Genomic DNA, 25,296 nt, shown 5'->3' on the forward strand with positions numbered 1-25,296 from the left:
GTTGAATGTTTTGTTGCCTGGTTGTTACTGAGAATTATTCTCCGAAAACCCCCAAGAAGTAGCATCTGGACGAACATTATCTTATTATCCTCGGAAAAGGATAGTAAATTACCGTATCGGAGGGGATTCAATGAGAAATTTGTCGCTTCGTTGGAAATTCATTACGTATTTTCTTATCGACACTAGCCAGAAGGATGCTCGATGATTTATAGGGAAATTCGATTCGATCAAATTCACTAGTGGATAAATACAAAGTTTTTTTGAAAAATGACACATTTAAACTCTACTATAGTCCATTCATAATATACCCAGGGCTGAAAACCTCTACAAAATATGCTGCTCATGTTAAAAATGAATGAATGAAGCTGAAGTGAAAAGAATATCTTGACTACATCATGAGAGGTCAAAAACATGAGATCCTGCAGCTCATAATCCAGGAAAGAATTATAGGGAAAAAGAAGGAGAAGAATTTCTTGCTTCAGAAACCTGCGAAAATGGTTTAACATCATATCATCTCACTTATTTAAAGCCGCAGATTACGAAGTTAAAATAGCTAGTACGTGAAAATGAAAGATAGTCTATTCGTTTAAGATTATTCTTATAAACTGTCCGTTCATTCTATTGAAAATATATTGGAATACCATATAATTGGAAAGGATTAATTAGTACTAGCTTTTCGAGGGCACTATAGATTCTTGTAATTTCCAATAAATAGCAGGCTTCTATCAACGCCCATCAAAGTGGCGTTCGCACAACAAAAACCATTTAGTGTTATCTGCTTTGTTAGATGCGAGTTTGCGAGGAGTAAAATAAAATAATACACAATGCTAAACCCCCCTTTATGACCTCCAAAAAATTGCTGTTTCATTCAATACTTCATTTCACCTAGTTTACTAGGTTCACGGTATTGATAGTCTTGTTTAAACTGGACTCGGCGTTGGCTCTATGATTCCTACAGCTTTCACACTCGAACAACCTTGCTTAACTTCTTTTCTCATACCGTTCGTTGACTACGGACGACTGTCGTTTGAGCTGGTGCAAAGAACAGCAGCACTAGGGGGCAGAATGGTGTCATATAATATTCAACTATTCAGTTAGATGCTCATGAATGCTGTAGAAGGGTAAGACGACTTCGTGGTGAGCGGTTTTGTATTGAGTTTGCTGTTAAAAGGCATCTTCATAGATAATTGGACGCTATTGCTATTCGAAAAAGTATGAACTGATTTTCATGCTGACTGTTTCTATGATCCCTCCAGAATTTACCCTCGAACAACATGTATAAATAGAGCAGAAGTTCCCAAACTTTTTTCTTTCAAAATATTACTACTTCTAGGAGACCCCAGCTGATACATTTCTCCCATAGTTTCAAAACTCGTTAAACAATATGAAGATGAGTTCTAAAGAAGGAAATACACGTAGACCTCAGTTGAATCCACCATGTATCCCTGGGGGTTCACCTGGACCACTTTGGGAAACGTTAAGTTTGCTAAACCATTTTGTTTTTAAATCTTTAAAGAAAAAGGTATACCTGCTACAATGCGTACACTATTTTAGAGAAGTTTTGGTTTTTTTATTTCATCCACGATAAGTGCTTTCTATAAACAACTGTCGTCGGTGTTTGAACTGCTGCAGAGAACGATAAAGAACGATTCTGTTTAGGTGATCATGAAGGCCGAAGAATTGTGAAACAACTTGTATTGAGTTTGTTGTTAAAAACCTATAAGTTGACGACACCGCGTTTGTTTCTGTCTGCAAGGGAAAAAACCGAAAAGTAAGCTTTTTATCGAAATTTTAATTGTTTTTTTAATTGTTTTAATTTTAATTTTTTAATTTTAATTTTAATATGTTTGAAACAAAACTTTCAAGACAATGCAACTGATGTATCTCCATCTATGTATTAATCCAATCAAATAGGAAGAAAATATATTATGCGAGTATTTGTTGATATGTAAAACATTCAATTACGGACTGATAAGAAAAAAAACAAGAAATATTGCTTTTATGTTAGCAAAAAAATATAATAAAACAATTCCGACAACATGGGAAGGAAATGAGGACGTGTGGTTCAATTTATCGTTAAGATATTTGAAACGTCGATGAGACAGCGGTAACCACCGTTCAAAACCCTGACAGAGTAATAGGACGGCGTAAAGAAAAACAATTCAGTGTGACGACATCGGTAGAAAAAGGAACCTTGGTTACTCTAGCATTCGCTGTCCACGATATAGACAGTTACATACTGCCTAAAGAGATTCCAAGAACATTTCATTCGTGGTGGTTCTGTAGGATCCTCCAACGGATCAGGATGGATCCAAGAAGATCGTGCTATATTTGAACATCTAAATAAAGAAATCAATGCAACTTGAGACAAATGAATGAGATGTTATACTGGGAAAGTCATGAGTATCTAAGATATTTCATCTGTGACAAAATTAGCATTCGATGTGGCGATTACTCCACGGCAAATCAGTGCTGGTTTTGGCTTGTTAATACAGATATCTTTGAAGTAGGCGACCTTCTGCCTATTCAAGTCACTGATCGTATTTTGCCCAATCCAGAACCAGAACAATCGTCAAGTGTGGAAGAAACTATAGTCAATGTAGAAAACAGACCCCTTACTCCAAATTGCTACAGCTCAAAATAATGGAAACTTTACTCCCGTTATACCAATAGAACCAGCAATCCACATATGACAAGCAGTAGCGCCAATGAACCCGTTGCCTCCACGTTTGTGGCTCTTTCTCCTCTTGCTACTTTCAATGTGTTCTCCACAGAATCAGTAAGGCCGTTACCAAAGGCTCCAGCAAGAAAAAAGACAAAACCTAATAGACGCGAGATCAAATCAGCTACACACCTACAAAGGCTGAAATCGCTGCCATAGATGCCAGTAGAAAGATAAAAAGTGTGAAAAAGCGTGTTTTAAATGAAGAAAATAAGAAACCGAAAAAAGATAAGAAGCACACTAACAAGAAAAGTCCAGAATATGCCGAAGAAGATACAGAAAATGTTTATTATTGCTTGTGCCGCCTTGAATTCTATCGCAGACCAAATGAGAAGTGGGCTCAGTGCCTGGAATGTGAAGGCTGGTATAATGAAGATTGCACTGATGACAAGCTGCAATTCATCTGTCATAACCGTTTGTCAGACTAGATTATGATTTTTGATTGATCTCGATATGAAACCATAAATACTGATAAAAGAATTAATACTTGTTATTTTGATGTTTAATACATGTTATTGTTTCTTACTATCATTTTAAATGATAATTTAAGTACTTTTATGCAAAAAAACGCTTTATTTATGATATTTATCTGTCAAATATAATACATAGGTGCCGCAGCTAACCTTGGCACCTGTCGCAAATTACCTCGATGTTAGAAAAGTTGTGATAAAGGGCTAGTTTCAGTTTTCGTGGATTTTCTCAGTCACCATATAATTTTAATTGACTTTGATGACTATTTGCAAAAAACTACCGTAAAATCCCGGAAGTAACCCCCCCATTTTACAAATCAAAACAGATGCATTTCTGGTAGGGGGTTTATAATCGAGATTTTTCAAAAAAAAACCCAAAAAATGCTTCAGTGCTAAAGTACAGAAGATAAATAATATAAATAAAATGTTTAAAATAATAAATAAATAAATATTTTATACATTAAACAAGAGTTTAAGCTGTAACTAAAAACAATTCAAATTACAACAGTTCAAAAATTATATTAAATAATATGAAATTTCCCTGTTTTTAGAGCGAAAACTGTACGGGGGTATATTTGATATACAGATTTCAATTTCGCGAGAAAAAGGGGGGCTATATTGAAGGGAGGGGCTATTTTCGGAATTTTACGGTAATAATTGGGCTATATTATGGCATAACGTTTATAATTGCTCTAATTAAAAATTGTGTAAAAACTGCTTTATCTATATCGACTTCGAACTAAATAGTTTCTGCTGACGTTAATATTTTGCTGTAGATTTAGATTGAATCGTGGTTAATATATTGGAAATATTGGTAAATAAGTACGTTCACTTTACTATCACGTAAAAATATATTTTCAATAAGCAAAACAAACCTGTAGGGCATAAAATAATAAAAAGCATCGTCACTTATTAATTCCCAGCGCGTGTCAGATGTGTTATTCCATGTAGACCTCCACCAAATGGCAAATAAACAGAAGAGATTCTTCTTAACTTACTATCCAAACAAAGAGATCAAGTTATATACATGCGGCGAGTCGATGAAAAGTAATCGAGTTAGTGGGGTTGTTTCAGAACGAGAAAAAATTCCAACAGGGTATTTATTACATGGGATTTAAAACACTCTGGGGTAAATCGACCGGGCCTAGATAAATATGGGAAAACCCTCTCGTAATGGTATTTGTTTCTAAATTGAATTTTCTTTTTTTTTTCGCAGAGCACAATGCATATTGTTGGGAAAGTCTATTTTTATTAAAAAAGAATATTTTTCTTGTACTATGATACATTTGTTTCTACAAAATTTCTACAATTTCAGGACAAAAGGACTTTTTAGAAGTTTCGTTACTCTCCTCATCTGTCAAAATTTCACATAATCAAAGTAATCGAGGAAAAGTAACGTAAATATTATCGTGAAAATGTAGGAAAATAAAACTTGTTATCTCAATTATCAAATATTCAATTTAATATATATTCTAAACAAATTAAAAAGCTATAATATCGATAATACAATACGTGGTAACTTGAAAACACCATTTCCTATGATATTTTCAACCTGGACCAACGTTAACTCTAGTAGATGATCTGCACTGCTCACATTCACAAATTCCTTGAACCAAAACAGGACTTTGTAAAATCGGCTGAGGTAACTGATAATTGAATAACGGCCAAAAAGGATATAAACTGAACGTTTTGTTTGGTATGAAAGAAAAACTGCCAGTATGAGGTACCAGGTAAGGTTTCGAAGATTTCGCTGTAGCATTTACAGGTCGGAATGCTGACGTGGAAGCTTCAATATTCGATTGATGATCAGAATGTTCTTGATTGCTGTTAATATTAACGTGTTCTATAGCTTTACGAAGATCGTGGTTGCATCTGAAAAAGAATGAGCATTCTCTTAATATCCCAACGCCTACATTTAAAATATAATAAATGAACTTTGTCTACTTTCATTATATCTATGAAGAAGAAGTATCTTTTGAAGAGATTATTGACGATAAAAAAGGACTACATATAATCACCCCAGAAGAAATGACAGTAGCCATACAGAAATTGAGTGTCTCAAACGATACATGGACTGAAAGGTGAAAGTTTGTATTACATATTGAACCCTTGCATAAGTCCCACTCTAATTTCATGAAAAGAATTGTACATACGATCAACAGTAAAGTCTTTGATAAGGTGTAGCACGAAGGCCTTTTCTTCAAAAAAATATCTTACTAAAGATAAAGTTTTAATTAACAAGCAGACAATTTATAACCAGAATTAATGGAGAAGTCTCCCGATTGAGTTTGAGGTGCCACAGACCTATTAATTTATTTATTATCTTCCTACGGCATAAATTATTTTAACAGGAACATTTGTGGGTGGTACACTTATTTTATCCAGACACGACGATCCAACAATTGCGACAGCTCACTTTCAATACCACTTAAGTATTTTAGAAGATTGAACAAATAGAAAATAGAAATAAATCCGCAAAAATAACATTCAGTTTGAGAAGGTACCAGCACCAGAAACGTTATTTTCGGATATATCTGGATCTAAAGCTTAACTGGAAAGAGCACATGCTCAAAAAGAAGAAGAGAGAGCGAGAGAAATGCTTTATTGTCAAAAAATTTTGTAGACAAAAGCTTGAAAAAAATTAAGAAATAAACAAAACTAAAAATAGTTAAGTAAATATACAAATACAATACAACACAATGCAAGAAAACTATAACGTATAACAAAATTACCTTTTAAAATGTATATGTGAAATTTTTTATATGTAATATACGTTACATGTTTATATTGTCAAAATCAGATAATAAAACTATTTCACAGTGGATATGGCCTCAAATTATTGAGAAATGCGGGATTTGATTTCAATTATCAAGTGATTGTGCATTTTTTGCATTGTAAAGTATCAAGCCCTAACTAATTCTGAACGTGGAGTAAGTAGATAAAGATTGTGGCTCGCAAACGGATTTAAAGATGAATGAGGAAGGAAAAGTTAACATTTTTAATCTTTTAAAGAAGCCCAGCAGTGAGTCCTGCTGTTTATTCCGAGTAAATATCTACCATCTCTCTTTTGTAGTTTGAATATTTGCTTAAATTGTGTCGCACTCAATAAGGGCAAACAGTTATAGAGGTGGATAAGTTTAGTTCTTTGGATACTGATCTTAGCGCAAAGCAGGCAGAACTTAATTTTCTAGATAAAGCGGAGATATATAATTCCCATTTCGAATAATTGTCTACAACAACAACACGAACACGTGGACAGGATGACCAAACTAAGATCTTACGAGACGATAAACCAGGGACGACATTTAGGGAGACCCAAAAATATGGATTAATTCATGGACATCAACTTCTCAAGGATGACAAGTTGAAAACTACAGACCTAAGGCCTACAATCCCTAAAAATTTTCCAGATTGAACTACGTCAATGGTGATGTTATTTAATAGACTGCAAATTATGATAAAACTTTTGTTTCAGAAACGTTGAGACACAGAAGAATCGCACCATGATTTAAGTGTGATTAGGTCAGTAGATATCATCCAATCCTAGTATCGTGAAATCAGAGTTGCTCCAAGAGAAACTAGTTTAGTCTTCAAAAAGACAATGTCGTTGATAAACAGAAGAAACAAAATAGGGCCTAGTACTGAGCCTTGAGGCACTCCTTACAAGCTGACATCTGTTGGTGAGGTATGACTTAAATCATGCGAAAGGTGTTGTTGCAGTGGAGTGATGGTTGCTTAGGCTGGAGTAAACATTATTTAGAAGGGAGAATATGGCAGCATTTGTGCATTTGATTGTTTATTAAAGTGGTAGGGTGATTTAATGTGCATTCAGGCAAACTCGAAAACGCTTTTAATGTAAGTCCATCAGTACCGGAGGAGGATTAATTTTTGATGTCAATAATTGTACTGCGAGGCTATCCTAAAACTATGGACATATAGAAGAAGCTGTATAAATTCACATTAGCATCAGGTCCAAATTAAAAAAAAAATTGGTGCAATGGTATGTAAAGATCTTTGTATATCGTCAATAACGAAAGAAATCCAGAAGCATAACAGTAAATCATGTATAATATAATCATCATTAGACCCATAAAGAGAAAGAGAATTCCTCATAGTTCTTAAATGTAGAGGGCCCTTCCCTTATCGTCCCAGTTATTTCATTGTCAAAGGTGTGCAAGCAATATTGTGTTTAAAGAAGCTAATTTGATTGAAGAAACCAATATGTAAACTACCTTTTTAGAACCAATTCCAGCACAGTCCTCTTTTTAGTCGGGAAAAGTTGAGCCAGCATATCTATAGAAGCTTGACTGACTTCTACCTCTTCTGAATTCCTAATATCCGGGGAACCGTTGCAGTCGTTATCGGCGTTCGCGGATTCTGGTTCGGGTGAAGTAACCTGCATACCAAAAATACGTCCAGGAGGTAAATATTCGTATGTCGCTCCGCTTTCTTTAGCGGCGAGGTGTAGCGCAATAGCATCTTCCGCTGCTTGTTGTCGTTTCAGAGCTACCTTTAAAAAATAATACGCAATAATTTCCAATAATACATATTTAAACGAAAATGCCTGTTTTGAAGCAGCAAACGCTGGATCTATTCCAAACATTACAATGCAAACCTCCATTTGAACCTGGCAGACTAATATATTAGGGATCTTAAAAAACTTATCAACATTTTAAGCTGGAAAGATCACTTTAAATGTTAAAATATGAATAAAGTGATATTTGCAGCTTTGTGGACTGCTTCAAAATGGGTCGGTTAGGAATTAGAACAATCAGGACGTCAGACAAGACTGATGAAAAGTTGAATGGACTAACAAACTTTGAAATATTTTGGAATCTAATTCAAAATCACGTTAACTAAAAGAAAGACCAACAGTCCGAAAAATGGTATAGTGACTGAATGGTTCTTTTCTTAAGTCTTGTTAATACAGTCTCGGAGAACGAGTGTTTTAAAATTTTTACTGATGTTGGTGTCGATCGTTAAGATTTTTGATGATCTCGATTGCCTGCAACGATTCAAAACAGACATTTTTTCGTTAAAGGAAATATGATGTAGCATCAAGGTTGAAATAAGGATTGACAGCCTAGATGTTCAGTAAGACCCTGTAAAATGAAAATCTTTTACGAATTGAAAGATCTAATTTATTCCGATCAGAATTTCATTACTGGAGATGATAATTGGGTCTATAGCCATGATCCTGAGGGTTCTCACTTTCATAAGATGACACTGGAATGTTTGCTTAGAAGAAGACTTGAAAATTGCTTTCTTCTTTGTCATGATAATGCATTATACCAGAAGTCGTTTTTGATTAGAAAGTTTTTGGTTGCTAAAAGTCTCTAGAAGTATCGCGAAGTATCTTCTGGATAAACAATCTATACAAGTGTCTAGGGAAATCAAAATTGATTCCCCCGAAATAAAAATAAGTATTAATAGACATTATGTCGATTTACTCTAAAGGCTCGTTCAGACGGTGACATTCATGTCGTGGCATCAAATGCTGTGATAGCGTTTGACATTCGACGTTATGACACTAGGTATCCACACGTACGAACAATTGTGTTGCGACATACTATTATCAGAAATGGCGGAATTCGTAACTGCAGTAGAGGAACGAATTAATTCGAAGTTGAGGCAAAAATTAAAAAGGCGAGTGTGGTTAAGAAAGTGGATTAGACGTAGGAACACATTAGGTGCATCAGGAACACTGCTGAGGGAATTGCAATGGACTCCAAAAGGCAGTAGAACCGGTTTATCAGGTTACAGGAAAACCGCAGAAAACCTGCAACATCATCGATGAGGTGGAATTTGTAGGGTTGTTGTAGGATAGAGCAGTTTTCTCTTGGGGTTTGAGGAAAGGGGCCACCTAGTAGAGATCCAAGGGGTTAGAACGATGTTTTTGACAAAGAAATTGTTTCATTCCATGGTAAGAATGACATGAAGGGCTTGGAGGTCATTTAGACGGACAAGAATAGGGATAACTTCAATATTGATATAAACGGTGTTACTGGAGCTGAACAGGAATTTCTACCTGAGAATAGACTACTCGCAAGACAAGAGTTTTTTGATGAGTTAGTCGAGTAAGGTGCAGTAGACGTTTGCTCTATATTCTACTATGGGGACGGATGTAGGTTTCATACGTGTGAAGTAAAGTAAGGTCCAAATTTTCCTCCGAGTGTCTTGATGAGACAGACATATCGTTCAGATCATCTATCCAATTGTGAATGTGAGTGAATCTTCCCAAAGCCTTGACTGGAAATTTTGAGGTAGAAGTAATTCGCTCCGGGTATTACTATGCTTGAAAACTTGGGTTCTTTGTGAAATGAGATTCGTCCTACATCCCTGCACCAATACAGAAATTGACTCAGAAGATTGGAATCGTAAGTTGAGAAGCATTACTGCGGTACCATCTGCATAATGCTGGATCTTCTCTAAGGACTGTCGAGGGGAGGTAAAGGAGGTAAATAGTTGAGATAAGCATTAACGAACTTTGCACTAATGGATCGTTCATTAAGATATGAATACATCAATTTTATTATCGGATATAGCAGTCGGGCGGTAAGAAGCTTTCCAACAAGTTCTGCGAGCCAGGCTTGATCGAAAACCTTCTGGATATCCATGAAGTGTTTTCGGTTGATTGTTTGAAATATGATTTTTTTTCCTTTATACTTCGTGGTGCTATATCATTGATAATACTGATATTTCGGTACTACTATACTGTATAATTTAAAATTAAGTATACAAAACAGTCAATAATCATAAAAAATCACATTTTTGTCATAATATTCATATAAAATTCATATTCATTTGTATTAAAGACTAAATTTCTGTACGATACTGCTGAGAAATGCTTTCATTTTTAACAGCGTTGCCTTTAGGTTTGTTCCAGTATAAGTCTGTCTGTAACTATTTCATTATGAGTGATATTGCATTCCAACAGGATCAAATTCAAGTAATGAAAGTGTTACTATCTTTGCAATTTTTCTTTCAGCTTCATGATTCCGCGCTTATAAAATCTGGTTCTTATCAGCAAAAAACTTAACCAGGTGCGATTGAAGGTCGTAGTCAATTGTGGAAAGTGCAAACTTCCAAATAAATGGTAATCAGATGGTGCCAGATCAGTGCTGTATGGAGGATGTAGCATCACTTCCCATCCAAGCTCCAATAGTTGCCAGAGTCGCCAAAGATGTGTGAGGCCTCGTATTATCATGGTGGAACACTAAACGTTGGCGTTTTTGTTTGATTGCTTCACCAGCTCCAATTATTGTTGACAGTAAACATCAGAATTGATCGTTTGATCCCCATCACAGCTTTGCAATCCCACCAAACTAACAGCATGAGCTTTTTTTGTTGTTTTTCAGCTTTCGACGTGGTTTGTGCTGGTTCATCGCTCATTTTTCATCACCAGCGATGATTCTTTTCAAGAATTTTACCCACAACTAATAGCTTTATTAAAAATCTGGCACTACTTGTTTCTAATCAATTATATATGTTCCATTTTGCTCAATGAACTTTCACCATTTTTCTTTCAGCTTCATGATTACGCTTTCATAAAATTTCTGCTTCCTATTGGCCAAAAACTGAACCTTGTGCGATTGAAGGTCATCGCCATTTGTGGAAATTTGACCATTCAAAGAATTCTGCAAACTTCCAAATAAATGGTAATCAGATGGTGTCAGATCAGTGCAGTATGAGGGATGTAGTATCGCTTCCCAGCCAAGCTCCAATAATTTCTCACGAGTTGCCAAAGATCCACAGAGCTACTTGTAGAGTATGTCCAGTTGAAAGTATAATATAAAACCCCTGTCATAATTTGTTTGATTATGACTATAATCGCATTGATGTTGTTAACTCTTCTATAATTTTCCTTTTTTTATTTACGGTAATAAACATTTCAAGCTAAATACAGGGATTGAAAATAACGCCTTTATACCTGCAAATTTGCGCTCGATGCACCTTCTTTTATAATCTGTGCGCTGGAACCACCGTGCGCTCGGTTCACGTGTGCTCGATTCATTTATTCGATAGCGGAGATGAAAATTAAACGACCACTGACGGTAAAACCAAAAATATGATTTTCTCCTTTTCCCCTTCTTTAAAGGTGGTGGCTAGGTTTCGTAATAGATTATAGTAAATAATCCGTAGTGCATCAAAGTTCGATATATCATCAAATTATAATGTTGGAACAAACCTATTATGATTTATCACCGTAGCTTTCTAAGTTCATCGAATTAGGTAAATCCATTATTTTTGTTTTGTCTACTAGAATTGAAAGAACTGTATCTAAATATTGAGTCAACACAATTCGGAATCACGTCGACTACCCCTGATTTATATCGTTATCATTAATTTTTGCGATTCTCTTTCGTTTGTTTACCAAAAAGATATCCAATACCATTTTAATGGAATATCGATCAAACACTTCATAATGTCAAAATATCCAATTACCAAAAGATATTCATAGATTTTATACAAGGTCGTGAAAGAACTGAGATGAATACAATAGTTTGAATGTTATATAGAGGGAGAAAACTAAAGACGACGGTGGTTTTGACAAAAAAATAGCACCTACCAAATCTTCAGTAAATTCTCGCCATTCTAAGATAACTGATCTCAGTAGAATTAATCTAGTACGTTAAGTTTAAAATATTACTAACTAGCTGACCCGACAGACTTTGTCCTGTCAAAAAGATTTGTAATGTGGCAGTTTTTGTGCCTATGTATTTTAAAAAATTCTCCTGAACAGAACCGTTACCCTGGTTATAGGGCGTTGTGTATAAAAAATAATTAAATAAAACATATATAAGGATTTAAAAGTAAGTAATCGCTTTATTGTTAATCATGTGAATCATAAATAATAATTATTATTATCATTGTAGTGCTTTGTGGTATACGATGTTTTTTGTTTGATTACCTGGCGCATAGATAAACAAATCTGATGGTTTTCCAACACGGGAACAGGCAACATACAATTGACCATGTGAGAAACATGGGTTTTCTAGATTAATACCACAAACACTTAATGATTGCCCCTGGGACTTGTTTATAGTCATAGCAAAAGCAAGCCGCACTGGAAACTGTAGTCGTTTAAACTCAAATGGCACATCAGTCGGAATCATTGGGATGCGCGGTATGAGAACATCTTCTCCTTTATACTTTCCTTTGAGTATAGTTGCTTCTATCACATTGTTTAGTAATTTTTTTATCGCTAACCGTGTACCGTTGCAAAGACGCGGTTGGTTGATATTTCGCAACATTATAACCACCGATCCGACCTTTAATTGAAGATTGTGAGGTGGCAATCCTGGCAAATCCAGCGAGTTTAAAAATTCCGGTGGATAGTTGACTACATCATCTTGATTAGTAGCCGAATCAACTGATTTATATATCCTCAATTCGCCTGTAATTTGTTCTTGAATTTTGAAATTTAATTCATTTACATCTATGTTTTTTGCAGCCAGTATAGCTCGTTCGCTCAACCAATCATGGTTTCTGTAATTTTGAGAAACATCTGGAAACACCTTCTGAATAAGTTCATCTTTTGATTGAGTTAACTGACAAAAACTTTGAGGAAAGTTAATGCAGCCAGTCAACATGTCTATAGGTAATTTGCCATTACCAATGTCAATGAGTTGTTTAGAGAATATGTTTCCAGATTGGTCATTTTGCAACTCGACACGCATATTCTTGCTTAAATGAAGTACTTTGACATGTTTCCACAAATTGGAGGACTTTAGACATGCATTGAGTTCATCAGCTGGCGTTGATCGTGGAATCACTGGCAATGTTTGACGAAAATCTCCTGCTAATAAAATCATTGCACCACCAAATCGGTTATTATTGCTCCGTAGATCTTTTAAGGTTCTGTCTAAAGCCTCCAAAGATTTTTTATGTGCCATCGTGCATTCATCCCAAACAATCAATTTACATTGCTGCAAAACCTTTGCCATTGCAGAGTTCTTCGAAACGTTACAGGTTGGAGTTTTATTGCTTTGCATATTTAATGGCAATTTTAGTGCTGAATGGGCTGTTCGACCACCTTCAAGCAAAGTTGCTGCGATTCCCGACGAAGCGAGTGCAAGTGCAATTTTATTTTGTGAGCGAATTTTTGCTAATATTAATGAAATCAAAAAAGTTTTTCCTGTACCACCAGGTGCATCTAAGAAGTAAATTCCTCCAGTTTCATCATTTGTTACTTTCATAAGAGTTTCAAATACATACTTCTGTTGTTCATTTAACAGTGGAAGATTTGTTTGAATTAATTCTTTCAAAGCGTTGAGATCATACAGTCTTTCTCGATGCAACTCTTGGTTAAAAGCGTCATGCATTGGACGATTGGGCGCCGTCAGGCCTAATTGAATTAATAGTTTGTTTGACATTATCAAGCACATGTCCTCAATTGAAATCAATGCTTCATTGTAAATTTATTCACTGATTTGTATATTTGGATTTCCCATTCTATTCCGTATTTGATACAAAATATCATCACACATATAATCTTTGTACTTGATCCACAAATCAATTGGGTTTGATGGGAAGCATGTAGATATGATTATAGAAAACAATGTTCGTATTTGATGAGCGTGTGATGATATTACAGCATCATTGAGAGTTTGATCCCAATGAGCGTCATTTTCAAGTAATTGCAAACGTTGACAGGCTTCTCTGTAGGATCCACACAATTCACCATCAACAGTTCGTAACTGTTGGAATGATGTTGCGCCACGTACATTGACTAATAGCAGTCGTAAATAAAAACATTCATCATTGCTTGGATGTACTGAATAAATCCGGCCAATCGCATCGGTGGAATATATATCTGTATATCCTGGAACTGGTTTTCCTTGTTTCCGTCGTATAAATCTCCTTGAGGATTGATTCCAGGTATAATATTTTGGCATTTCAGAATATAGCAATGTTTGTGCGAAATCATCGTTTTGGCATGTCTCAAAAAAACTGGTTAATGTAGTAGATGGTGGCTGAGCAGCTCTTTGTACTGCGTTCTGTGTTGTAAAATACACTCTTTGTCCATTTTCTAAATGCACAGCTAAGTGAACAACAGAAGGGTGTCTCTCATGAATAGGAAAAGAAAATATTCGCCAAACTGCTTCATTACTACTGACATAGCGGCCCATTTGGTATTGGGTAACTTCATCATTGGAATTCTCTGCACCAATTCCAATCACAGCCATATCACTCCCTTTGGTTACATATTTGCAAATGTATTTAATTGATTTCACTGAATGGCAAGATTCAACGTTGATGTGTGCTTTGAATGTCTTTGATAAAATGGGTGAATATGGAACAATCCAACGATTATCTATTTCAATATCTTGTTGATTTAATTTGACAATTGTTGATTTTCCATTGTCTGCTGTCGACCTGCGACGATACAATGGATAACCGTCATTACCAGTAATTGTTTCCGATATTAATGTCCGTGGATATCGTTTTGAACATTTACCATCCATCATACACGGTGAATTTTGATTAAGAGTTCCACAGGGACCATGTATCATGTGTTTGATAACTACCTCATGTAATCCAGGATCTACTAGTACATCAGGGATTTCAGCTGATATCACTGCGTCAACTTCATTTGGCCTTATCTTTTCAACCAACCAAATCAAAATGTGTGCATGTGGCAATCCTCGTTTCTGCCACTCCACAGAATACATCCAGCAGCGTGTCTCACCAAACACATTATGTTTTACGATGAAATCCATTAATGATTTCAACTTTTGTCTAAAGACTCTGGCTGTAATATCATGACGATCAATGGGTGATTGCCCAGAGAATAACTCCTGCTTGATTTCTATCCATTGCGGATTGCATGTAAATGTGATGAACAAATCTGCTGTACCATAATGACGAACATACGACATGGCATCTTGAGCATATTCGTGCATATGCCGAGGGCTTCCGATGTATGTTGCTGGAAGAATAGTCATCCGACCGACATTCTGTGCATTTCCATCAGTATTAATCGCATCTCGAAGGTGAATATACTCTTCAGATCGGAGTTTGGTTTGATTCAACCTGATGAATGTTAATCTCTCCGTTTCAATTTTAACATACATGTCAACAACATATTTGTGATATAATCGCCGACATTTCAATATGTGATTATCTTCATTTTCCCGAATCATTAGGCGGTATGAATAATAGTTCATTGAACTGACTTTTCTGTTGGTTTCAGAACCTGTAAATAGATTTTGTTTTAATAACATTCAAATATAAAATTAAAATACATAATATAATGACTGAAATATTATCGCCATAGCTAAACTAATATTTTAGTTACCTGTAATGGGATTTATCATTTTTGTTGAGAAATCGTAGCCATCTTCACCTTGCCAAAATATAATGGGATATTGCAGTGCATCATATGAGCGGTGTGTTTCCTTTATACGTTGTAATTAATCATTCCGACGATGTAAAACAATATCACGGGATTCCAAGTTTTCTCCAACTACAACGATAGCAACTTCATCAATAGTTGGTGCATAAAACGTCTTGTATGTTGACCTGCAGGTGTTTTATCAGCTCTGATTACAATTTTGTGATTATCGGATGGCATCAGATCCAGGGCAGTTTTAAACAATATAATCAATTGATTGTGTTGATGAAATAAAGTTTGTAATTGTTCTATAATAGACCTCTTTACTAAATTGTTATGTGCACAACGCAGATCAATTTCTTGTGGTGAATTGCCCATAAAATAAATTTGCAGGAATTTGTTGTCGCTATCTGACACTGGTAACAGTGAACCTGCTCTGTGATATATTTGCCCTTGTATCTGTAAATAAGAAAAATATTATGGTGTGGTATAAATTAATGGATTGTCAGTGACCAAACTTAAATAATATTTGATCTTAAAAAGTATATATTTAGTTTTAACTAATATCTATCAAATATATAAAATATAATAAAAGTGTCACTGAAACTGAATCACCATATAATATGATGACTAAGTGATATATTTCGTAATGATTAAGAAATTGAAGATAAGTGACACATCTTAACTTTCGTGACAGAAAATTTTGTTCGCTAAAATAATTATGAGTAACTGCTATAATACATACCTTGAAAGTTGGCATAAAATTTTCCCGAACTACATTTGTTGCCCCAAATGAAGTCATTTGAAAGCAATTGTTATATTGTTGGATATGTGTCAAAAAGTGTATAGAATCTGTTCCTATTCCTGAAACCAATGAGTACAATGGTTCTGGTGGTGGATCCAATGGTATCAATTTCACTTTACCATTTGCGCAACACAATCCATTGGCTTCGTTTTTGTATTTTAATGCCTCACAGTGTGAGCAAACCGAGTTCATAGAACCAATAACAACACATTGGTAGTTACTGTAGTCAATTGACACATCGTAACTGAAAGCAGCTCGATTCAAACTTGCGCGATTATTAGTTGAATGTCGCGCTCGCGCTTCACGCGTTTGTGATATCCGAATTCTTTCACGTTCATTTCCGTCGTCACGTTCTTGTGCAGTACGATTAGATCGGTAATTAGCTTGGTTTGTAGCATTTCTGGTTCTTCTACCTAAATTGCTTCGTCTTATAGGAGGCATATCAAATATACATTATTTTTTCACTAATCACGAACTAATCAAACACTAACTAACTAAACACTCTGCAAAAAACACGATATACGAATTTGTTTCGTGTATTAGTTGACAAAAGCAAACTCAGTAGATTAGGTAACAGACAACTTTTTTTTTTTTTAATTTGATATGACTTGAAGTCAAATCCTTTTAAGCCGTACGAATTGTTTTTTTTTAGCCGTACGAATTGTTTTTGTTTGGATATTAAAAATAATAAAACACTGTTGCTAACGCGATTTTTGTTTGACTGATGTAATGACGTGGAAACTGCTGCATTTTATCTCGCGTGCCGAAACTAATACAAAAGAAACGCGAGTTTCGGAACGCGACATTAAACTCCTCCAACTATGTATTCTGTGCTCCAACGCACACACACACATTGTTTTGATAGATATGATCTTTGACGTTAGGAACACACCTTACAAAAGAAACGCGAGTTTCGGAACGCGATATTAAACTCCTCCAACTATGTATTCTGTGCTCCAACGCACACACACACATTGTTTTGATAGATATGATCTTTGACGTTAGGAACACACCTACATTGCTTAGACAACAGTGAGTGCTCAAATTGACTACGTTTTAGTTACAAATCATTTGTATGGGAAAAAGAAAAGAGCTATTTTTAGGGTTTTTCCAGCAATAATTCTAATTTTTCTCGCCGTAAAAACCATCCTTGAACTTCAACGAACATTTTAAAAAAAGATTTGGCCAAATTGGTCCAGGCGTTGTTGAGTTATGCGCTTACTAACACATTTTGCGATTCATTTTTATATTATAGATAAACACACTATCTAAACTACAGTATACTACATTTGGTATAGTGGTAATCAATGGCGACGCTAGTCACCGCGAAGCCCTGCGCGAGGTGATATTTGTTGGAACTACCTACCTCGGACTTGGTCAAACACAAGACAACAATTGACTTACCGTTTATGTATTGTTATCTGCAGCTATTTATTTTTTTGACATTAAAATATTATTGATTATATATCAGTAGTCGTTTTTCAATTACATTGACAAAAGTTCTAGTTCTGTTTTAATTTGAATTTAACCCAAGAGATTATGGGCTCAGATATACGCCAACTGTAGACGTGCCTTAATCAAGTTTGATTTTTGAACTGATGTGTGACTATGTGATAACTGATCATGAGCACATTAGGATCACTTGATTTCAAGGTTTCTATTGAGAAACTGGAGGATCAAAGGAACTGGTCGCGTTAGAAAAGGCAAATCATCTTCTTATCGTAAATCGACATTGAAAGACTTGAGTAACTTGATTAAGGGAGTTTCTCTTTTAAAAATACTTAACATCATGAGATATTATGATCGAATTCTTCTCAATGTTCCACGAACGATAACCGTTGTGATCACCAGTGTAGCTCACAAACAGGCATGGTATACTTTTCTTTCCAATTTCTGCCTTTTCTCCTTAGGATAATCGCGAACCCAATGGTCTTCCTGGTGGCACTTGTAACACTTCGACCCATTCGCTGTTGGCAAAAAGTTTTTTCATTGCTAACACCATCATCATTGCACTCCCTTTTTGCTTCAGTCGCATTTTAGCAAGAAGTGCTACTTCATCAATTGATTCGTTGCTCTGCAGACACATTTCAATTAGTCTCAAACGTTCCGTTAAGCTATTGAGGGTTCTGTCTTGAATAGGAACACTCTCCCCAGACAAATTTAAATTCAGAGTAGGGGGAGGGAGAGCTGACATAGACCAGTATTTTTCGTACCATTGATGAATGTAGCCAAACAAATAGAAGTCCGACTTCTACTTTAGAAAAAACACCCGGCAAAATTTGGAGAAATCATCCTTCAAGCAAAGAAAGTAACGAGACCCTCCTATTGAGTCATCCTGAAAAGGCCCACATATATCCGCATGAATCCATTCACCGCATTTCTTGGGCCTGTCCTGACGATCATGAAATGGGTCACAATGATGCACAGCCTTCACAGAGATCCACATCATCAGGCAAAGTAAGTCCAGTCCTCTTGACAACTGACTTCGCATGCAGCTTATTGTGATGGCAAAGACGTTCAGGCCACAACTGCAGTGAGTCAACAGGTGACGCTGCAAGAAGAACTTCAGCAGCCCTTTGGGTAGCATGAAATTTTTTAGTTCAGAGCATACAGGCCATTAGACATTTTTCTTCCAGTCAACCGCGTTTGCTTGTTCTTGGTCAATCTACAGCCAAACTTATTGGCAAAGAATTGGTACCCCTTTTCCAACGAGCGACTCACGGAAAACAAGTTCTGGTCCACATTAGGCACATACCATTCATCTTTTAAGTGGTTTGTTACTAATTTTCCATGTATTTTAACATCCACAAATATATCTCCCTGTCCGTATGCCTTGATAACGTCACGGTTACCAATCTGGATGTACCTAGGTGTCTGGAAATATTTGAAGGAATCGAAGTATTCTTGTGTCGGCCATCCATAAAGTACAGTCTGAGTCGTATGCTAAAAATGTTCACAGGTCAGAGCATGTCCCTTGTTTTCATCTGGTTGTTCACTCTCGGCTTTATTCTTTCGGCTGTTAGGACAATCGCGAGCCCAATGATCTTCCTGGCGGCCCTTGTAACAGGTCAAATTAGGGAGACCCTACACCGGAAAATTTTACAAATTTGGTGCATTTTGAGCCTCTTAAGAGTACTTTTTGTCAACGTTATGTCTCTATCTTGTAGCTGTAGCTGCGGGGTTTCGGAACTCTGTGCTGTCCATTGGTCCCCCATCAGTGTGTACAGTACAGCTCTTTATTACATACAGGTTTTGAAACCGAGATTAATGTCTACATTGCCGCATGGTTCTTATATTGTCCGGGTTTTAAGTGTTTGAAATAGCCATTGCGCGGCGCTGCCTATCTTGGAATGGACTTGGGTAGGGTAGGGATGAGAATTTTGACATAACCTAAAATCGGCGAGTGCGTTATACAGTATCACAATTATTTCGTGTTTTTCATGTCAATTATAATTCATTTGAAATTGAACATTTAATTTTTCTGTCCCGCGATAACAGCGCCGATCTGGCGGCTACAGAGCGAGGTAATCAAGCGCCTGTGAAATGAATCATCCCAAACTACTCTCGTTTCAAAACCTGTTTGTCTCTACATAACTTCCGTCACGTTTGAAATTCAAATACTCAGTGGTTGCTATTTTATTTTGATTGAGCTATCTCGTATCGAAAATATTGTCTATAATGTTTTGATGATATTTTTCTTGAAATGTACTATCATTATTATCGATAAAAATATCCATTGAAAGTCTGAAACATATTCCAGGACATCCTAATAGTTCAAAACAAGAAAAGAAACTCAAGAGTCTTGAAAAATTGCGTCCAAATTTCAAGAAATTTATAGGACGAAATCATTTGCTAACAAATGTTAAGGTTAAGTAGGGTAGCGAACATTATAGGCAGATGAATCAGGACAAGTCGTATGATATTGGACCGTTGACATTAAATTGGAAAATCACTTTCAACTTCGTTGTAATTTGTTTGTTAAGTACGAAGGTAAAGGATGGCTGAAATTTCTGAACAGTGTAGAAGTTTCGTTTGAGGTTCATGGTGTTTTTTTAGATAAACATTAACTCAGAAGACTTCAATTAACAAAAACTTCATTTTTTTAAATGAAACACCCAGTATATTATTTTACCATCTTATAAAACTATTTTATCCCTTCAAATTATGTCTGATAATGTACACTCTAAAATTGACTGTTTTTAAGAAAATTGCATTTTTAATTTATGATTTAAAAATATTCACCTTTTTAACAAGTAAACATTGAATGTGACGTTTAAAATACTTCTAAGTTTTGTGACAAAATCAAACCAGTAATTTTATACCTTCAAAACCTATAATAAAATAAATAGGGTATGCATAAAACTAAATTAAGCAAACCTCACCTTACCAACAAATAAAATGAAAATATCCATAGTTTTATCAAGTAATCTGTGAATTTGACATTTTCACAGTTCAAGTCAAAGTGATTAGTTATTATCTAGACGTATTAAAAACAACAAGGAAGCAATTGATATCATGAATTTTCTGATACAAGAATTGACAGATATGATTTTGGTACTGGGTGCCAGTGATAAGAACTGTTTACTCGCACAAAGGATTTAGCAACAGAAATTTCCAGATAGAAGACGGCCAAGAAGAGAGACATTGGAAAATTTGCTTTAACGATTTACCAGAACTGGTAGTGTAGCTTACGAAAAAAGCAATAAGGACTATCAGTCAAACAAGGGGGTCATTAAATATATGGGGTGGGATAATTGGGAATCACGGCCATAGCATGGCAAGTTTACTTAAATTTCTTACAAAACAAATTACCCCAAATACTTCAGCAATTACCTGCTCATGATAGGCGGCGAATGTGGTACCTACATGACGGTGCACCAGTTGACCATACCAAACTGATCAATACACATTCGATTAATGAATTTTCCAGACGATGGATAGGTAGAGGAGGACCCCATAAATGGCCACTTCATTGACCGGACCTTATAAAAATGGATTTTTTTTGGTGGAGTTACGTCAAAGAACAAGTGTACAAAATACCCGCGACTACTAAGGAAGACTTGAAGAATAGAATTAAGGAGGTTTTTCGAACTGCTGATATCAAGATGTTACATCCAGCTAGTAGAGCTTTTAGAGATCGCATACATCATTGTATGGTGATCATTTTGAACATTAATAAAATAGTTATCTAAAGTTTTTAGTTCTTTCTTATTTGTTATTAGTTATTTTTGTTTCTTTACTTTATTTATTTTGAGATTTGTAGATACCCTATTTATTTTATTACAGTTTTTAAAGGTATGAAATTACTGGTTTGATTTTGTCAAAAAACTAGAAGTATTTTAAACGTCACATTCAGTTTTTACTTGTTCAAAAGGTGAATATTTTTAAATCATAAACTAAAATTGTAGTTTTCTTAAAAACAGTCAATTTTAGAGTGCACATTATCAGACATAATTCGAAGGGATAAAATAGTTTTATAAGATGGTAAAATAATATTCTGGGTGAGTTAATGTTTATCTAAAAAAACACCTCGAACCTCAAACGAAACTTCTACTCTGTTCAGACATTTCAGCCATCCTTTACCTTCGTAAATACCAAACAGGTTTAGTTACTTCTCACTTATTAAAAGTTTACTAGGCAGCATTTATAGTGCACCAATTTTCTTCGAATCTTCATATCTTTCGCTCCAACTTGGCAACTTCACAATTTATGGGAAAAGAAAAGACAGGGCTAGATGCAGAATGTTACGCTAAATTCGATGGTAAACAAATATATAGGGTGTCCTATTTAAAAAAACTTTACTTTATGTTGTCACGCTTAGACTGAACACCCTGTATACCTCAAAATATTTTAGAAATGTGTATCTGTGCAAATATAACAACTTTTATTCAAAAATTATTGCACTTCCACACTAATGGGCCGCCCAGTATGTCTCGAAATAACTTACCTGGGCTGCCATTATCCTTTGACGCTCCTTAATTAGACCACATTTTTGACAATTACAGTTTTTATAAATACAATGTTTCTTGTGTCCTCGCAAAGTGGATATCATACCGTGATTTCTGCAACGAGCACATTTTGGAACTCTTCCAGGTTTTGAAACAGACGCCATCTGAAAGTAACCAAATCATTTACGGCATATAAATTGAAAAGCAGTCTTTGCTAGCTATATAATAAGCGGCTTCTTATTGAGAACGTGGCAACAAAAACACCAAAGTGGACTAACTATAATATATTTTCCGAGCTTTCGAATACTTTGTATTCATCGCTTGGTACTGAAATTATGGTCAAATACAATATAAGAAATATGTATAAATGTATAACAATAATAAAATTTTACTTACAATAATTAATTAAGATTTCCGGTGATTTTTGATATTAATAATGCTTGTAAAAATTTTTAAACACATAGAATCAAAATTCAATATTTAAATTAATGTTGATAGAAATATTGATAAATTGAAATATTGATTCTGGTTACTACAGGAATTTTCATTTTTGATTGCTTAGATTTTGAATGACGTTGAATTTTTATAGGTTAGATAAGGATAAGTGGTAATGAATAATGTTCAATATTGATTGGTAAATTTATGAATATTGAATATTCAGTGCCTAGAATATAAATGACAATAAATTTTATAGGTTATGTCGTTATAAGTGAAGTTGAAATTTATAGGTTAGGTGAGGTTAGTTGGTTGTTAATGGCGTTGAATTTTTATAGAATTTGTTGTTTCAAAATCTAAATATGCATAAATTACACTAAGGTTATTTAAATCAGTTTTCTTATTAATGCATTGATCATTTTGAGCAATTTATGTTGTGTTTCTAAAAATAAACATTTTTTGTAGTTTTTTTCAGTTGCCAAAACTTTGGCAGATTCATAATTCATATTGTGTCTTTCATGATAGACATGAGTCGCTAATAAAAATCTATCAGGATATAATCTGCTATCACTCTTGTGAGAAGTTATCCGACTGATCAGTAATCTTTTCGACTGACCAATGTACTTTTTGTCACATATATTAAAGTTAGTCCACTTTGGTGTTTCCTAGCCACGTTCCCAATAAGAAGCCGCTCTTTCAACGACATAGATGGGCTAGATTACAGCAGCTGAAGGCTTCGACGACAATGAGAGGGAGAATCTTGATATCCAATCGTCAACAAGCAAAGCAGTTATCACCGTTATTCTTCAGATATCAAGAAAGCTGTCTCAATAATCTTTTACATGTTTTCCAAGTGAGAAAGGTAAACTTCATCATCAGCTATGATAGCTGCCGCAACTGTATCAGCCTCTCATTTCGTTAAATATTATATGTCTACCCTAAATACACTCGCGGGGGCGCCAACCCTATTTAAAAAACATCCCAGTACAAGGACTGTAGAGGTAACAAATTGTATCAGGATTATCCAAAATCAATCGAATCCAATAATAAAAATTCCTAACCTAAAAAAAGACTCAAAAGTCGTCGGCAATCGTCGGCATCAAAAATAAGTAGTAAGAATAGGACATCAAAAGTCCTTAACAACAACTTCAATTTAAAAAAAGGATCGGTAGATGCTACACTTCTGGGGAAGAACAGCGGGCAAATCGAAAAGAAGCAGGATAAGAAATGACAGAATAAAGCAGATAATGGAAAGTAGACACACATTAATCGATGACATTTAAACCAAACAACTAACTAATTTGGTGTGGTCATGTGCAAAGAATGCGTTCGTTGAAAATAAAGCCACAAATCTCCTATAAGTAAAATGAAAGATAACGACACCGCAAATATCACAATCATCAAAATCAATGACAGTAATAAACAAGTTGCTTAAGCTGCCAAGAAGAAAATGGTGAAGATTTGGTTCGCTGTCAAGTTTGAAATCAGTGGACTTTGAAGCTTGAGCTGATATTAGGATATACCTGAGAAGCTGGATGAATTTTTTTAAATAAGCACCAGATCATTCATTACCAATAAGTTATCTAAAAAGGAATTTTGAAATAGGCATTCCAAGAGTGTTTTGCATAGGCTGCAATGAATATGGATTTAATGGGAACCTATCGCAAAGAGCTTTTAGAGTAAACAAGTATACCTATCAGTCACCGAAGCGAAGACATCTATATCGTTTACAGCGACAGGATAATTTTACAAAAATGTATGAATAAGTTGACTGCTATAAGAGAACAAATTGGTATGTTTATAAATCAGACCTCGACGATAACATAAATAACAAATAAGAATAAGGAAAAATAATTGTGGAAGTAATTAATACTTACCAAGTAGGTATCTATATATTTATGTAACTTGAGTAAGTCGTTTTTGGTTAATCTTCACATATCACTTCAACTCTGTTTCACCAACTGAATAACAAATCATTTTCAAAGAATACAAGAATAGAATGATACGAAATAAAGATTTTTTTCATGTTTCAATGCATCATCCTCATTTCAGCCAGTAACATTTTAGTGTGCCGTCCCATTCTTTGTATAGGATGGGTTCGCAACCAATCGGAGTTATGAAAACGTATAACGACCGCCCATTTTCAGGAAGCTAGGAGTATAATTGAAGAAATTAAGGATAAGATTACGTTAGATTATATTTCAGATCGGCGTTGTTTCCAAATGTACAATTTAATTTATTTTTAATATCATTTTGTAAATACGTCGTGTCATTATTTGCAAATATTTCATGTAGTTTGTGCCAAATTGTTTGATTTTAATACAAATTTTATTTGAAAAAAGGCAAATTTCACTAATTTCATAAATGTGAGAGTATTAAAATAATGAAGCATTCCTAATCTATAATTGTATTACTTCTAAATAGTATCTAAAAATCTAAAAGATTTTTGGAAGTTATACCTCGAATATTTTCGTATGAAATAACATTTGTAGGTATAAATATAATAAATACTTATTTATGGAGGGGTAATATTTACAATGAGAAGCTTCTTTTTCTCTTTTATCTTTAATTCCAAAAGA

The 25,296-nt window shown here is 34.9% G+C and overlaps 1 protein-coding gene across 1 annotated transcript; it reads right to left on the reverse strand.

Annotated features, from left to right (window-relative positions):
- Positions 1-4,689: 4,689 nt before the first annotated feature.
- On the reverse strand, positions 4,690-24,655 carry LOC130893365 (doublesex- and mab-3-related transcription factor dmd-4-like). Its single transcript, XM_057799400.1, has 4 exons — positions 24,595-24,655; positions 22,282-22,446; positions 7,425-7,702; positions 4,690-5,064 (listed from the first exon to the last, which is right to left on the reverse strand). Exons 2-4 carry the CDS (start codon positions 22,444-22,446, stop codon positions 4,740-4,742), a joined length of 768 nt encoding a protein of 255 aa, XP_057655383.1. The 5' UTR covers positions 24,595-24,655; the 3' UTR covers positions 4,690-4,739.
- Positions 24,656-25,296: the final 641 nt, after the last annotated feature.

This window comes from Diorhabda carinulata, chromosome 4, assembly GCF_026250575.1.
Source record: "Diorhabda carinulata isolate Delta chromosome 4, icDioCari1.1, whole genome shotgun sequence".
Classification (NCBI taxonomy): domain Eukaryota; kingdom Metazoa; phylum Arthropoda; class Insecta; order Coleoptera; family Chrysomelidae; genus Diorhabda; species Diorhabda carinulata.

What these genes read in the sequence shown, in the direction of transcription:
- LOC130893365 (XM_057799400.1), bottom strand. Translation starts at nt 22,446, where the DNA reads ATGGCGTCTGTTTCAAAACCTGGAAGAGTTCCAAAATGTGCTCGTTGC. An exon ending in AAAGGATAATGGCAGCCCAG is followed by an intron (nt 7,703 to 22,281) that starts GTAAGTTATTTC and finishes TATTTTTTAAAG; the next exon opens with GTAGCTCTGAAACGACAACA. An exon ending in CTGGAATTGGTTCTAAAAAG is followed by an intron (nt 5,065 to 7,424) that starts GTAGTTTACATA and finishes ATTCTTTTTCAG; the next exon opens with ATGCAACCACGATCTTCGTA.